The sequence below is a fragment of the Bufo gargarizans genome, chromosome 5, assembly GCF_014858855.1.
Source record: "Bufo gargarizans isolate SCDJY-AF-19 chromosome 5, ASM1485885v1, whole genome shotgun sequence".
Taxonomy (NCBI): Eukaryota; Metazoa; Chordata; class Amphibia; order Anura; family Bufonidae; genus Bufo; species Bufo gargarizans.
In genome coordinates, this window is record NC_058084.1 from 62590148 (window position 1) to 62606173 (window position 16026).

At 46.8% G+C, this 16026-nt stretch overlaps 1 protein-coding gene across 2 annotated transcripts in view; it reads right to left on the bottom strand.

Annotated features, from left to right (window-relative positions):
* Window positions 1-10239, bottom strand: part of GDAP1 (ganglioside induced differentiation associated protein 1) — a 50810-nt gene extending 40571 nt beyond the window's left edge. For both annotated transcript variants that reach the window (XM_044294855.1, XM_044294853.1), the window contains exon 1: window positions 10105-10239. In XM_044294855.1, coding sequence (XP_044150790.1) covers window positions 10105-10191 — 87 coding nt within the window. In that variant the 5' untranslated portion in view covers window positions 10192-10239. The remainder of the gene's footprint in view (window positions 1-10104) is intronic.
* Window positions 10240-16026: the final 5787 nt, after the last annotated feature.

Sequence of the window (16026 nt, forward strand, 5' to 3'; positions counted from 1 at the left end):
CAGGAATAGGGCCGTTGCCCCCCATTTGAAATTACATAAGGGCGAATATGTTTGCATAAATATTTGAGTTGTTTTTCCTCTATTTGAAGAATGTTTAATAAGTCTGCCATTTTAGTGGCAGGGAGAAAGGCGCCCTCCTGGTCAATGAGCTCGGAGAGGAGAATGTGCTCCTTGGTCCCGCCACAGGGGACTTCTCTATGACTAATGCCCCTCGCTCGCTCCCCTCTAATCTTCATTGGTTCACACCTGTACCCCTTTTTTAAATAGATATTGAGCTCTACACACAACCATCCCTGCTGTCTCTTCTCAGATATTCCAATAAACCAGTTTCCTAGGGCTCATCCAGGAGACGGCGGCTCCCCCCCCCCCCCCCCCCTCCTGCCCCATCACCCTCTCCTCGAGTCTCTTATGCCTTCCTTCCCTACTCTCTCTAGTTACGTGTTTCTAGTGTTCTACTAGTTCTAGAGTGTCCAGACCTGTTTTTCCGTAATTCCGGTTACTTTAATTGAGCATTGTAACAATTAATTCAAGTACCAATTGGCACTATTTTCGGCTTTATTCTGCCGTGATGACCTCATGCACTGACACCATGAGTTCATTTCCTCTGTTGCGCTGTTTGTTCTACCTTACTTAGAAAACAATAAACAGATAAAAAAAAAAAAGAAAATCAATAATATATACCAAGGCGGATACTATGGGGCAGATCTATCAAACTGGTGTAAAGTAGAACTGTCTTAATTGCTTAGAGCAACCAATCAGATTCCACCTTTCATTTTCCAAAGGAGCTGTGCAAAATGAAAGGAGGAATCTGATTGGTTTGAGTGAGCTAGTGAGTACTACTACAGACGATTACGCTAGTTTAACAAAGAGGGAGCCACTACTTGAGCATTATTTTAATAAACTTTACATATATAGACTGCTGTGAGCGGGGCCCGATGTAATGGGGTCACTATTCACACAGGGACATGTGGGGACACATTAATAATGTAATACTGTAACACATAGGGCCATGAGGGGACTAGCATAAGATGCTATATGTGTGCCATCCACACATCCCCCATAACAGTGTGTCATCCACAGATGCCCCCATAACAGTGTCATCCACAGATCCCCCATAACAGTGTGTCATCCACACATCCCCCATAACAGTGTGTCATCCACACATCCCCCATAACAGTGTGTCATCCACACATCCCCCATAACAGTGTGTCATCCACACATCCCCCATAACAGTGTGTCATCCACACATCCCCCATAACAGTGTGTCATCCACACATCCCCCATAACAGTGTGTCATCCACACATCCCCATAACAGTGTGTCATCCACACATCCCCATAACACTGTGTCATCCACACATCCCCCATAACAGTGTGTCATCCACACATCCCCCATAACAGTGTGTCATCCACACATCCCCCATAACAGTGTGTCATCCACACATCCCCCATAACAGTGTGTCATCCACACATCCCCCATAACAGTGTGTCATCCACAGATCCTGCATAACAGTGTCACCCACAGATCCTGCATACGTGTGTCATCCACAGATCCTGCATACGTGTGTCATCCACAGATCCCCATAACAATGCATCAGCCACAGATCCCCCATAACAGTGTCATGCACAGATCCCCCATAACAGTGTCATGCCACAGATCCCCCATAACAGTGTCATGCACAGATCCCCCCTATAACAGTGTGTCATCCACAGATCCCCCACAACAGTGTCATCCACAGATCCCCCACAACAGTGTCATCCCACAGATCCCCACAACAGTGTCATCCACAGATCCCCCACAACAGTGTCATCCACAGATCCCCCACAACAGTGTCATCCACAGATCCCCCACAACAGTGTCATCCACAGATCCCGCATAACAGTGTCATCCACAGATCCCGCATAACAGTGTGTCATCCACAGATCCCCCACAACAGTGTCATCCACAGATCCCCCATAACTGTGTGTCATCCACAGATCCCGCATAACAGTGTTATCCACAGACCACCATTAGTTCAAAACCCACCAAAAGCACACCTTTGGTTCAAAATTTTTTTTTTCTTATTTTCCTCCTCAAAAACCTAGGTGCGTCTTATCATTAGGTGAGTCTTATAAAGCGAAAAATACGGTACTTGCCTATATAGCACAAGTATATTCCACAGTGCAGTACAAAGATTGGACCTGTCCCTAATGAGGACCACAGACGAAATTCCAAACTAACTAACCAGCATGTTTTTGGAGTGTGGGAGGAACACAGCGGGAAGATTTATCAAACTGAGGTAAAGGAAAGCTGGCTTAGTTGTCCATTGCAACCAATCAGATTCCATCTTTCACTTTCTAAAGGAACTCTAAAAAAATGAAGGGTGGAATCTGATTGGTTGCTTTGGGCAACTAAGCCTGTTTTTTTCCCATCAGTTTTGATAAATGTCCCCCAGAGTACCCGAAAGAAACCTCCGCAGACAGGAGGAGAACATACAACCTCCATGCAGATATTGCTCATGGCGGACCCCAGCGCTGCAGCACTGCTAACCACTGAGCCACCAGTCTTGGGCTGATGGTTCTTTACCAAGGCTAATATGAGTCCATAAGAAGTTCTCAGACCCACTTCTTACATAATTATTTTAAAGGGGGTTGTAGAGAATTAGAAAAACATGGCTGCTTGTTTCCAAAAAACAGCTCCACACCTGTCCATGGCTTTGTGTCTGGTACTACAGATCCGCTTCAGTGAGGAGAATGAACAGACCTGCAATACCACAAACAACCTGTGGATGGGTTGGGCGCTGTTTTTGGACGAATGAAGCCATGTTTTTTTCTAATGCTTGACAACTTTTCAACTCTAAGGTCTGTACTGCAGTAAGGAGCAACCAACCATTGGGCACCATATGTAAGAGCTCATGTGGCGCTGTGTGTGTTCCGCATTTCACGGAATGGAACGTCCAGCCCATAATCTAACAGTCCTATCCCTGACTGTAATATGGACAAGAATAGAACATGTTCAAATTTTGATGGGGGCCGGGGCCCGGCACAGAGTGCTATCTACATCTTCTGTGGCCCCATTAAAGTGAATGGATCCACATCCGACCTGCAAAATTGCGGATCAGATGTGAAAAAAGGTATGTTTGTGCATGAACGCTATGAGTGATAACCGTAATTAATGGCATCCAGTACTAATTACAGCAATCTCTGCGAGGAGGGGTTAAGGGGTACCACTGACCCCCAGGTATCCTTCTTCTGGCATCTTACACACGAGCGTGACGGATTGGCTCAGGGTGCGTTCAGTGAAACTCACACCATTTTGCAACCAAGTTTTGTCTGCAATTGCGTTCAGTTTTTTCCGCGTGGGTGCAATGCGTTTTGATGCGTTTTTCATGCGCATGAAAAAAAAAACTATAGGTTTACAAACAACATCTCCTAGAAAGTGAAAAATGCATTGCACCTGGACTGCATCCGAATGCAATGCATACCTCCCAACCGTCCTGGATCCGACAGGATAGTCCCGGATTACAGTGGCTGTCCTGCTGTCCCGATACGGGGAGGTATGTCCCGCTTTCTGGCAGCTGTCCCTGCGCCCATAGGAAGCCCCATAGAAATAAATGGGTCTGCAATTCCGTTCCGCAAAATGCGGAACGAAATTGCAGACGTGTGAATGGACCCTAAGTATGTGGTGTTTATTTTTTTACTTTCTGTGAGGGGCACAATGTGGGCGTATTACTGGGGGGGCACAATGTGGGCATATTACTGGTGGGCACAATGTGGGCATATTACTGGTGGGCACAATGTGGGCATATTACTGGTGGGCACAATGTGGGCATATTACTGGAAGGTACAATGTGGGCATATTACTGGGAGGCACAATGTGGGCATATTACTGGGAGGTACAATGTGGGCATATTACTGGGAGGCACAATGTGGGCATATTACTGGGAGGTACAATGTGGGCATATTACTGGGAGGCACAATGAGGGCATATTACTGGGGGGCACAGCTAGGCATAATTCTGTGAAGGAGGCACAATGTGAGCATAAATACTGTGCGGTGGCATGAAAGGGGAATAATTACTATGTGGGGCATTAAGGGTACTGGGTAGGATTAGGTGTATAGTTCTGTTTTAGGCGGAGTTAGAAGCGTGGCCTAGTGCAAAAAAAAATTGCTGCGACGTATCTTGCGCACCGCACAATGTGTGCCTGTTTGTTCATTTACAAAATTGGGAGGTATGGCGATTAGTGTTGATCGAGCACCAAAGTGCTCGTGGTGTCGAGTTAGAACACTTTGGGATGCTCGGGTGCTCTACAGAGCACAATGGAAGTCAATGGGAGAACCCGAGCATTAAACCAGGCACCCCGTGCTCTGATGAGAGGAGGGTGTCTGGTTCATAGGAAAAGGTCAGAAATTGATGGAAACACCACTGAAGTGGTTCGGGAACAGCATGGGGAGGATGTCTGGATGCATCTTGGACTCCCAGGTCGCTGCTCGGGAACGATGTTGTCCGAGTAGTACGCCACTTTTACAGACTGACAATAATACGCACCAAACCTGAAGATAAAATCGATTTGAAGGAAAAAAATTAGTAAACATTCTTTCCTGTATATTTACTTGTATATAAAGTGCAAGTGCTGGCAAAAATTACAAGGAAGAGGCACTCCGACACCTCACGTATATCACATAAAGGAGGGCCTCATTCACATTGTGCTACAATTGTTCACTCATAAGGCCTATGCACTAAGTGAAAGGGCTGCCAAAACTTACAAGGAACTAGCACTCCACATAAAGGAGGGCATCATACACACCCCTGAAAAAATTATGATTGATGGCCTGCTGGTGACCCTCTAAAACATTAGGGGTGAGGGTCTGCTGCTGAGATGACCATCTAAAACATTATGGGTGAGGGTCTGCAGGTGAGATGACCATCTAAAACATTAGGAGCGAGGGTAGCCTAATAAGCATGTTGATATGATGGAGGAGGAGAAGGACGAGAAAAGGGAGATTGAACCATATACTATTTTTTGTGGTAGAAGGGGTGCATGGGAATACAGTGTATTCAATACATCATAAAAGCCACATTTAAAGTGCCTTTATGTTCAGCCGCTTTCCTCTGGTGGAGTAATCCACGGACATCCAGGCCTTGTTCATTCTTATAACAGTCAACCTGTCAGCATTTTCAGTTAACAAGAGGACGCACTTATCAGTTATTATGCCCCCAGCAGCACTAAATACCCGCTCAGACAAAACGCTGGCAGCAGAGCAGGTCAGCACCTTCAATGCATAGAGCGCCAGTTCGTGCCACGTGTCCAGCTTGGACACCCAATAGATGTAAGGCACTGAGGGATCATTGAGGACGCTGACACGTTCTGCTACGTACTCCTTCACCATCTTCCAAAACGTTTCCCTCCTTGTGACACTAGGCAGCGCATCAGGGTGAGGGTAATGGCGGGGTGTCATGTAACTGTCCCAGGCCTTGTAGAGTGTTGCCCTGCCTCTGTTGGAACTGCTATGTGTTTGCTATGGGTCTCCCTTCCTCGGTTGGCCAAGGAACTACGTACTCTGCCGCCAGCGTTGTCAGCTGGAAATTTTGGAGCAATTTTTCCACAAGGACCTTCTGGTATTGCACCATTTTGCTTGTCCTCTCCACCAGAGGAATGAGAGATGAGAAGTTCTCTTTGTAGTGGGGGTCGAGAAGGGTGAACAACCAGTAATCCATGTTGTCTAAAATGCGTATAATGTGAGGGTCACGGGAAAGGCAGCATAACATAAAGTCAGCCATGTGTGCCAGAGTCCCAACATACAAGACTTCGCTGTCCTCATCAGGAGGATGACTCTCAATCTTCTCATCCTCTTCCTCCTCTTCGGCCTATCAACGCTGAACAGATGGAATAAACCTGCTATGGGTACTACCCTCTGTAGCGGAGGCAACCATCTCCTGCTCCTCTTCCTCATCATCATCCAATTCGCGCGGAGAAGACGAACTGAGGGTGGTCTGGCTATCACCCTGTATACTGTCTTCCCCCATTTCCACCTCTTTCCGCCTTCATTGTGAGCAGCGAGTGTTTCAGTAGACACAGAAGTGGGATGGTTATGCTGATAATAGCGGCATCACTGCTCACCATCGGGGTTGATTCCTCAAAGTTGCTTAAAACCTCACAGAGGTCAGACATCAATGCCCACTCGCTTGTGAATAGCGGAAGCTGACTGGAAAGGCGACAACCATGTTGCAGTGAGTATTTCACTACTGCCCTCTGCTGCTCACAAAGCCTGGCCAACATGTGGAACGCGCAGTTCCAGCGCGCGCTCACGTCACACAACAGTCGGTGAGCTGACAATTGCAAGCGCTGCTGCAGCGTTGCCAGACCGGCAGCTGTAGATGACTTTCGGAAATGGGCACACACGCAGCGCACCTTCACCAGTAGCTCTAGTTTTGAGAAACCGCTGAACCACTAAGTTGAACACGTGGGCTAGGCATGGTATGTGTGTGAGCTTGCCGAGCTCCAAAGCCGCCACCAAGTTATGGCCATTATCAGACACAACCATACCTGGTTGTAGGTTGAGTGGCGAGAGCCACAGCTCAGTCTGGTCCCTTATCCCCTGCCACAGCTCTGCGGCGGTGTGCTGTTTGTCACCTAAGCAAATTAGTTTCAGCACGGCCTGTTGCCACTTCCCCACTGCAGTGCTACACTGCTTCCAGCTACCGACTGATGGCTGACTGGTGCTGCAAGATGAGAATTCAGAGGTGGAAGTAGAGGAGGAGGAGGAGAAGGGGGGGTTGCAGCCACTAATGTAGGTGGTGGCGGAAACCCTGATGGAAGTAGGGCCCGCAATCCTTGGCGTCGGTAGCACCTCCGCCATCCCAGGGTACGACTCACTCCCGGCCTCCACAACAATCACCTAATGTGCCATCAGGGAAATGTAGCGTCCCTGGCCGAAAGCACTTGTCCATGTGTCAGTCGTTAAGTGGACCTTCCCAATAACTGCGTTGGTCATGGCACGGGTTACGGGACACAGGTAAGGCGGGGACGGCACACCAGGAAAAGTAGTGGTGGCTGGGGACTGAGTAACGAGGGACGGCTGCCACCATCAGACTGCGGAAAGCCTCAGTGTCCACAAGCCTAAATGGCAACATTTCCAGGGCCAGCATTTTGGAAAGTTGCGCATTTAGTGCTATGGCCTGTGGGTGGGTGGCTGGGTATTTGCGCTTTCGTTCAAAGGCCTGAGGTATGGACATCTGCACGCTGCGCTGGGACACAGAAGTGGATGTGCTAGCTGATGGTGCTTGCGAAGGTTCAGGTGCAGGGCGGGAGGCATCTGGGCCTGCGTCTTAGACAGGGGATTTGCCAGAACATAACACAGGGGAAGAGGAGGCAGTGGTGTGACCCGCAGACACTGATTGTGGACCCAGGCATTCGGCCCACCTATTAGGGTGCTTTGATGCCATGTGGCGGATCATGCTGGTGGTGGTGAGGTTGCTAGTGTTCACGCCCCTGCTCATTTTGATACGACACAGGTTGCAAATGACAATTCTTTTACCGTCCACGCTTTCCTCAAAAAAGTGCCAGACTGCGGAACACCTACCCCTTGGCAAGGGAGATTGCCGCAAGGGGGTGCTCTGGGGAACAGTTGCAGGCCCGTTTGGTGGGGCCCGCCTTCTGCGTTTTGCACCCTGTTGCAGTGCTGCGGATCCCTTCCCCTCTGTAATGCTGTCCTCGCTCGACTTGCCACCTTCCCAGGTTGGGTCAGTGATTTCATCGTCCACCACCTCCTCTTCCACTTCCTCACTCTGCTCATCCTCCTGACTTGTTGACCTAACAACAACCTCAGTTATTGACAACTGTGTCTCAGCATCATCATCCACCTCGTGAAACACTAATTGCTGTTCCCTATTGTCATCTTCTTGTGACTGTGGATGCTCAACAGTTTGGTAATCGGTGCACAATATCTCATGTCCCTTTTCAAGCGGGCTTGGCGAGAGGCCCAAATCAAGGAATGGCGCTGAAAAGAGCTTTTCTGAATATCTGAGTGTGGGATCACTTGTTTGCCAAGACTCTCCATGGTGGGAGGAAGGAGTATCAGGGTAAGGATTCTGTTGACCAGACTCTTGGCTACTGAGACTGGACTTTGTGAAAGACAGGGTGGTGCTTAACCGACTGGAAGCATTATCTGCTGCAATCCAACTGACCACCTGGTCGCACTGGTCTGACTTCGAGAGCGTTGTCCTGCTCCGCCCTGCAAACTGGGACATGAAGCTGGGTATCGTGGATGAGTGTGTTTCTTGTGCTCTGGCAGCAGGCACAGTTTCACCGCGCCCAGGGCCACGGCCTCTGCATGCACCATCAGCAGCACGGCCACTTCCCCGTCCCTTACTGCTCGCCTTGAGCATAATCAATTGTATATATGCTTGCAAGTATGTCACACGTACAGTAGCGCAGTGTATGTGCAAATAAATTACACTGAATGTCTCAGATATTTAGGATGGGCAAACGTTATACAGGTGATGTAGCGCAGGTAATGTCGCTGCCACCAGCGGCCAAACAATTGCGCTGAATGTCACAGATATTTAGGATGCGCAAATGTAACATTACAGATGTAGTGGAGGTTGTGTCAGCAGCGGCCAGACAACAGCACGCAATTTAGCACAGGTTGCGCTAATAACATATTTTGCATCCAGATAAAACAATAGTCCTTCAAAGGACTTTGGGTCTCTAACACCTTTCAACAGTAAACCCCGCCTGAAAACGATTCCTGTCCCTACACTGTCCGTCCCTTCTGCTGGCTAAGGCCTCTTTCAGACGGGCGTCCTGGGTTTGCTCCGGATGCGTCCCGGGTGCATTGAGGGAAACCCGCGCGAGTGCGCACACAATTTCAGTCAGTTTTAACTGCGATTCCGTTGTTCAGTTTTTATCGCGCGGGTGCAATGCGTTTTGCACGCGCATAATAAAAAGTAGAATGTGGTACCCAGACCCGAACTTCTTCACTGAAGTTTGGGTTTGGGGTTCTATCTTCATTCAGCAGGACCTGCGCTGACGTCAACAAAGGTCCTTTTGCAGGTCCTGAAAGAAGAAGAAGACGATGCCGGCTGCGCGATCAAGTGGATGAGGTGAGTTAATTGTTTTTATTTTTTAACCCCTCAAACAACATTTTACTTTTCATTCTGTATTCAGAATGCTATTATTTTCCTTTATAACCATGTTATAGGAGAAAATAAATAATACAGTAAATTGACTTTAACCAATTTACTAACATCGTCTCCTAGCAACCATGCGTGAGAATCGCACCGCATTCGCACTTGCTTGCGATTTTCACTCAGCCCCATTCACTCCTATGGGGCCTGCGTTGCGTGAAAAACGCAGAATATAAAACATGCTGCGTTTTTCGTGCAACGCAGAACTGATGCGTGAAAAAAGAACCGCTCACGTACACAGCCCCATTGAAATGAATGGGACAGGATTTGGTACGGGTGCTATGCATTCACTCCTCTTAACCATATTTCTGTATTCCTAGCAGGGGCGTCGCTATAGGGGAAGCGACTGTTTTGGGGCCCTGACCCAGAAGGGGCCCATCCAGGAGGAGGAGGGCTAAAGGATTTGGTCAGGGCCTCCTCAACAGTATTAGGCCCCATTCACACGTCCGCAGTTCTGTTCCGCATTTTGCGGAATGGAATTGCGGACCCATTCATTTCTATGGGGACAGACTTTGTCCCGCTCTGATCCGGAATTGCGGATCCGCACTTCCGTTCCGCAAAAATATAGAACATGTCCTATTCTTGTCCGCAATTACGGACAAGAAAAGGCATTTTCTATATAGTTCTGTGTGGGATGGAGCCCCATTCAAAAATGTGCAGTGGGGCCCAGTCATCTGCACCTCCTCCACTGATTCCTAGACCTCCCCGTGACTATATTTTCTGTCACTCCGGCTATGTGTGTGTAAGATGCCGCAGTCACAGGTCTATAAGTGGCCCCTGATCCCACTGACTGCACGGAAGCGGCAGTGAGAACCGCAGTGATGAGGACCTGTACACACGGGGCCGGTATCTGGAGCCGGTCTGAGCAGGTCCAGGCCCCGGTGTCAGCGCCCCCGCCCTGCGCTGTCCAGTCCTGATCCCCGGCCGCCGCCCTCACCTTCTGCGATGTGAACGAGTGCGTCCAGTGGTAGAGGATCAGCTTCTCCCCGGTGTCCGGCCGCAGGAGCCCGGGCTGATCGCTCATCTCTGCCGGGAGATGCTGGGCGTCTGCGCTCCGTGTGTATCAGCGGCGGCGGCGGGAGCAAAGCATTGTGGGAGAGAAGCGGTCACCTCCAGGCGGGCTGCGGCACCGGGGGGACGTCATGTGACAGGACCGGGAGGACACCGATCGTCTGCTCTGTGATACGGGAGAGAGAGAGAGAGAGAGATACGGGGGAGAGAGAGAGAGATACGGGGGAGAGAGAGAGAGATACGGGGGAGAGAGAGAGATACGGGATAGAGAGAGAGATACGGGAGAGAGAGAGAGAGAGATACGGGATAGAGAGAGAGATACGGGATAGAGAGAGAGATACGGGATAGAGAGAGAGATACGGGATAGAGAGAGAGATACGGGATGGAGAGAGAGATACGGGAGAGAGAGAGATACGGGAGAGAGAGAGATACGGGAGAGAGAGAGATACGGAGAGAGAGAGAGATACGGGAGAGAGAGAGAGATACGGGAGAGAGAGAGAGATACGGGAGAGAGAGAGAGATACGGGAGAGAGAGAGAGATACGGGAGAGAGAGAGATACGGGAGAGAGAGAGAGATACGGGAGAGAGAGAGATACGGGAGAGAGAGAGAGATACGGGAGAGAGAGAGAGATACGGGAGAGAGAGAGAGATACGGGAGAGAGAGAGAGATACGGGAGAGAGAGAGATACGGGAGAGAGAGAGAGATACGGGAGAGAGAGAGAGATACGGGAGAGAGAGAGATACGGGAGAGAGAGAGATACGGGAGAGAGAGAGAGATACGGGAGAGAGAGAGATACGGGAGAGAGAGAGATACGGGAGAGAGAGAGAGAGATACGGGAGAGAGAGAGAGAGATACGGGAGAGAGAGAGAGAGATACAGGATAGAGAGAGAGATACGTGAGAGAGAGATACAGGAGAGAGAGAGAGATACGGGAGAGAGAGATACAGGATAGAGAGAGAGATACGGGAGAGAGAGATACGGGATAGAGAGAGAGATACAGGATAGAGAGAGATACGGGAGAGAGAGAGAGATACGGGAGAGAGAGAGAGATACGGGAGAGAGAGAGATACGGGAGGGAGAGAGAGAGAGATACGGGAGAGAGAGAGAGAGATACGGGAGAGAGAGAGATACGGGAGAGAGAGAGATACGGGAGAGAGAGAGAGATACGGGAGAGAGAGAGAGATACGGGAGAGAGAGAGAGATACGGGAGAGAGAGAGATACGGGAGAGAGAGAGAGATACGGGAGAGAGAGAGAGAGATACGGGAGAGAGAGAGAGAGAGAGAGATACAGGATAGAGAGAGAGATACGGGAGAGAGAGATACAGGATAGAGAGAGAGATACGGGAGAGAGAGATACAGGATAGAGAGAGAGATACGGGAGAGAGATACGGGATAGAGAGAGAGATACAGGATAGAGAGAGATACGGGAGAGAGAGAGAGATAAGGGATAGAGAGAGATGTAACAGAGAGATACAGGATAGAGAGATGTGACAGAGATACAGGATAGAGAGATGTAACAGAGAGATACAGGATAGAGAGATGTAACAGAGAGATACAGGATAGAGAGATGTAACAGAGAGATACAGGATAGAGAGATGTAACAGAGAGATACAGGATAGAGAGATGTAACAGAGAGATACAGGATAGAGAGAGAGATATGTAATGGAGAGATAGATACAGGATAGAGAGAGAGATACAGGATAGAGAGATGTAATAGAGAGATACAGGATAGAGAGATGTAACAGAGAGATACAGGATAGAGAGATGTAACAGAGAGATACAGGATAGAGAGATGTAACAGAGAGATACAGGATAGAGAGAGAGATATGTAATGGAGAGATAGATACAGGATAGAGAGAGAGATACAGGATAGAGAGATGTAATAGAGAGATACAGGATAGAGAGATGTGATAGAGAGATACAGGATAGAGAGATGTAATAGAGAGATACAGGATAGAGAGAGATATGTAATGGAGAGATAGATACAGGATAGAGAGATGTAACAGAGAGATACAGGATAGAGAGATGTAATAGAGAGATACAGGATAGAGACATACCGGATAGAGAGATAGATACAGGATAGAGATTTTTTTGGAAAAATTTACAGTTAGATAGGCCCTTTGCTACAACTAAAAAAATGGCCTGGTAAGGAAGGGGGGTGAACACTAATAAAGCCGGTAAATGAGTTTATTAGTAGTAATAATAGTGTTATTGTGTTTCCGCACTGTCACATAGTGCATTCTGTTGTACAGGTGCAGTGGTTCTCTGATGTTAAATACATATGGCTGGGCCCCATGCAACATAGCCCTGGGCACGGTTGCCATCCATAAATTTATGGACATCCTTAAAAATTGGGGACTTTTTTCCACTGTCCGCAGAAAAAAAGTTGATATTTGGGTGATTAGTTATGAAGCTAGAGAAGCTTGTGCAGGTTATTGTGTTTCCAGTCTTTATCAGTTTACAGCTTTCAGTGAATAATGTCTTCATATCTTCATATTAGGTGTCACCGAGTCTGTAACGACTGACTGTAAAAATATCACATGATCCACCTCATCAGGGGAACGCAGTAAAAAAAAAAAAAAAATTAAGAAAAACAACCATTTTTTGATCAGCTTGCCTCACAAAAACTGTTATACCAAGTGATCAAAAAGGCGTATGTACCCTGAAATGGTACCAATAAAACTGTCACCTCATCCTGCAAAAAACAAGCCCCTGCATAAGACAAATGCCCCAAAAATATGGTTTTCAGATTATGGCAGCACGAAAACCTAATTTTATTTTTTATGCTTTTTTTTTTTTTTTGCTTCAGTTTTACATAATAAAGTACATATTAGCTATTATCGTAACACATGATCTATCCTGACAAGGGAATACCGTAAAAAATAAAAACTGTGCCAGAACAGCCATTTTTTTGGTTACCTTGCCTCACAAAAAGTATAATATTGAGCGATCAAAAATCATACGTATCCCAAAATAGCACCAATTAAACTGTCACCTTATCCTGTAGTTTCTAAAATGAGGTTACTTTTTGGGAGTTTCTACTGTAGGGGTGCATCAAGGGTTTTTAAATGCCACATGGCAACTTAAAATTATCCCAGTGAAATCAGCCCTCCAAAAACCATACGGCGTTCCTTTCCTTCTGCGCCCTGCCGTGTGCCCATACAGCAGTTTATGACCACATTTGAAGTTTCTGTAAACTACAGAATCAGGGTAATAAGTATGGAGTTTTGTTTGGCTGTTAACCCTTGCTGTATTACAGAAAAAATAGATTAAAGGGAACCTGTCGCCTCCAAAAAACATCCCAAGCCGGCAGCAGTACCTTAGAGTAGCCAGCAGCATGTTTGTAGCGATCATTTTCTTCCTGTAGGTAGTTAAGCAAAAGCTGTAAAAATGTTCTTTAATCCCCTGCCCGGCGCGCTTTTCTAGTCAGGCTTGAAGTCAGAGATTTTTCTTTCATTCTTATGGAACATCCAAAGGGTTAACAAAGTTTGTAAAAATCAGTTTTAAATAACTTGAGGGGTGTAGTTTCTACAAATGGGGTCATGGTGGTTTCTACTATGTAAGCCCCACAAAGTGACTTCACTTTTGACTGAACTGGTCCCACTTCAACCCCCCTAGCTGAAACCCCCTTCATGACCAGGCCACTTTTTACAATTCTGCACTACACTACTTTCACCGTTTATTGCTCGGTCATACAACTTACCACCCAAATTAATTTTACCTCCTTTTCTTCTCACTAATAGAGCTTTCATTTGGTGGTATTTCATTGCTGCTGACATTTTTACTTTTTTTGTTATTAATCGAAATTCAACGATTTTTTTGCAAAAAAATGACTTTTTTCACTTTCAGTTGTAAAATTTTGCCAAAAAAACGACATCCATATATAAATTTTTCGCTAAATTTATTGTTCTACATGTCTTTGATAAAAAAAAATGTTTGGGTAAAAAAAAAAAATGGTTTGGGTAAAAGTTATAGCGTTTACAAACTATGGTACAAAAATGTGAATTTCCGCTTTTTGAAGCAGCTCAGACTTTCTGAGCACCTGTCATGTTTCCTGAGGTTCTACAATGCCCAGACAGTACAAACATCCCACAAATGACCCCATTTCGGAAAGTAGACACCCTAAGGTATTCACTGATGGGCATAGTGAGTTCATAGAACTTTTTATTTTTTGTCACAAGTTAGCGGAAAATTATGATTTTTTTTAATTTATTTATTTTCTTACAAAGTCTCATATTCCACTAACTTTTGACAAAAAATAAAAACTTCCATGAACTCACTATGCCTATCACAAAATACCTTGGGGTTTCTTCTTTCCAAAATGTGGGGTAGTTATACTGCCCTGGCATTTTAGGGGCCCAGATGCGTGAGAAGTAGTTTGAAATCAAAATCTGTAAAAAATGACCGGTGAAATCCGAAAGGTGCTCTTTGGAATGTGTGCCCCTTTGCCCACCTAGGCTGCAAAAAAGTGTCACACATCTGGTATCGCCGTACTCAGGAGAAGTTGGGGAATGTGTTTTGGGGTGTCATTTTACATATACCCATGCTGGGTGAGATAAATATCTTGGCAAAAGACAACTTTTCCCATTTTTTTTTATACAAAGTTGGCATTTGACCAAGATATTTATCTCACCCTGCATGGGTATATGTAAAATGACACCCCAAAACACATTCCCCAACTTCTCCTGAGTACGGCGATACCAAATGTGTGACACTTTTTTGCAGCGTAGATGCGCAAAGCGGCCCAAATTCCTTTTAGGAGGGCATTTTTAGACATTTGGATCCCAGACTTCTTCTCACGCTTTCGGGCCCCTAAAATGCCAGGGCAGTATAAATACCCCACATGTGACCCCATTTTGGAAAGAAGACACCCCAAGGTATTCAATGAGGGGCATGGCGAGTTCATAGAATTTTTTTTTTTTGGCACAAGTTAGCGGAAATTGTTTTTTTTTACATTTTTCTCACAAAGTCTCCCTTTCCGCTAACTTGGGACAAAAAATAAAAACTTCCATGAACTCAATATGCACCTCACGGAATACCTTGGGATGTCTTCTTTCCAAAATGGGGTCACATGTGGGGTATTTATACTGCCCTGGCATTTTAGGCGCCCTAAAGCATGAGAAGAAGTCTGGATTCCGTGAGGGGTACGGTGAGTTCATGTGAGATTTTATTTTTTGACACAAGTTAGTGGAATATGAGACTTAGTAAGAAAAAAACAAAAATAAATAAAAAATTTCCGCTAACTTGGGCCAAAAAAATTTCTGAATGGAGCCTTACAGGGGGGTGATCAATGACAGGGGGGTGATCAGGGAGTCTATATGGGTGATCACCCCCCTGTCATTGATCACCCCCCTGTAAGGCTCCATTCAGACGACCGTATGTGTTTTGCGGATCCGATCCATGTATCCGTGGATCCGTAAAAATCATATGGACGTCTGAATGGAGCCTTACAGGGGGGTGATCAATGACAGGGGGGTGATCAGGGAGTCTATATGACGTGATCAGGGGTTCATAAGGGGTTAATAAGTGACAGGGGGGGATGTAGTGTAGTGTAGTCGTGTTTGGTGCTACTTTACTGAGCTACCTGTGTCCTCTGGTGGTCGATCCAAACAAAAGGGACCACCAGAGGACCAGGTAGCAGGTATATTAGACGCTGTTATCAAAACAGCGTCTAATATACCTGTTAGGGGTTAAAAAAAAAAAAAATCGCATCTCCAGCCTGCCAGCGAACGGTCGCCGCTGGCAGGCTGGAGATCCACTCGCTTACCTTCCGTTCCTGTGAACGCGCGCGCCTGTGTGCGCACGTTCACAGGAAATCTCGGCTATCGCGAGATGACGCACGGATACG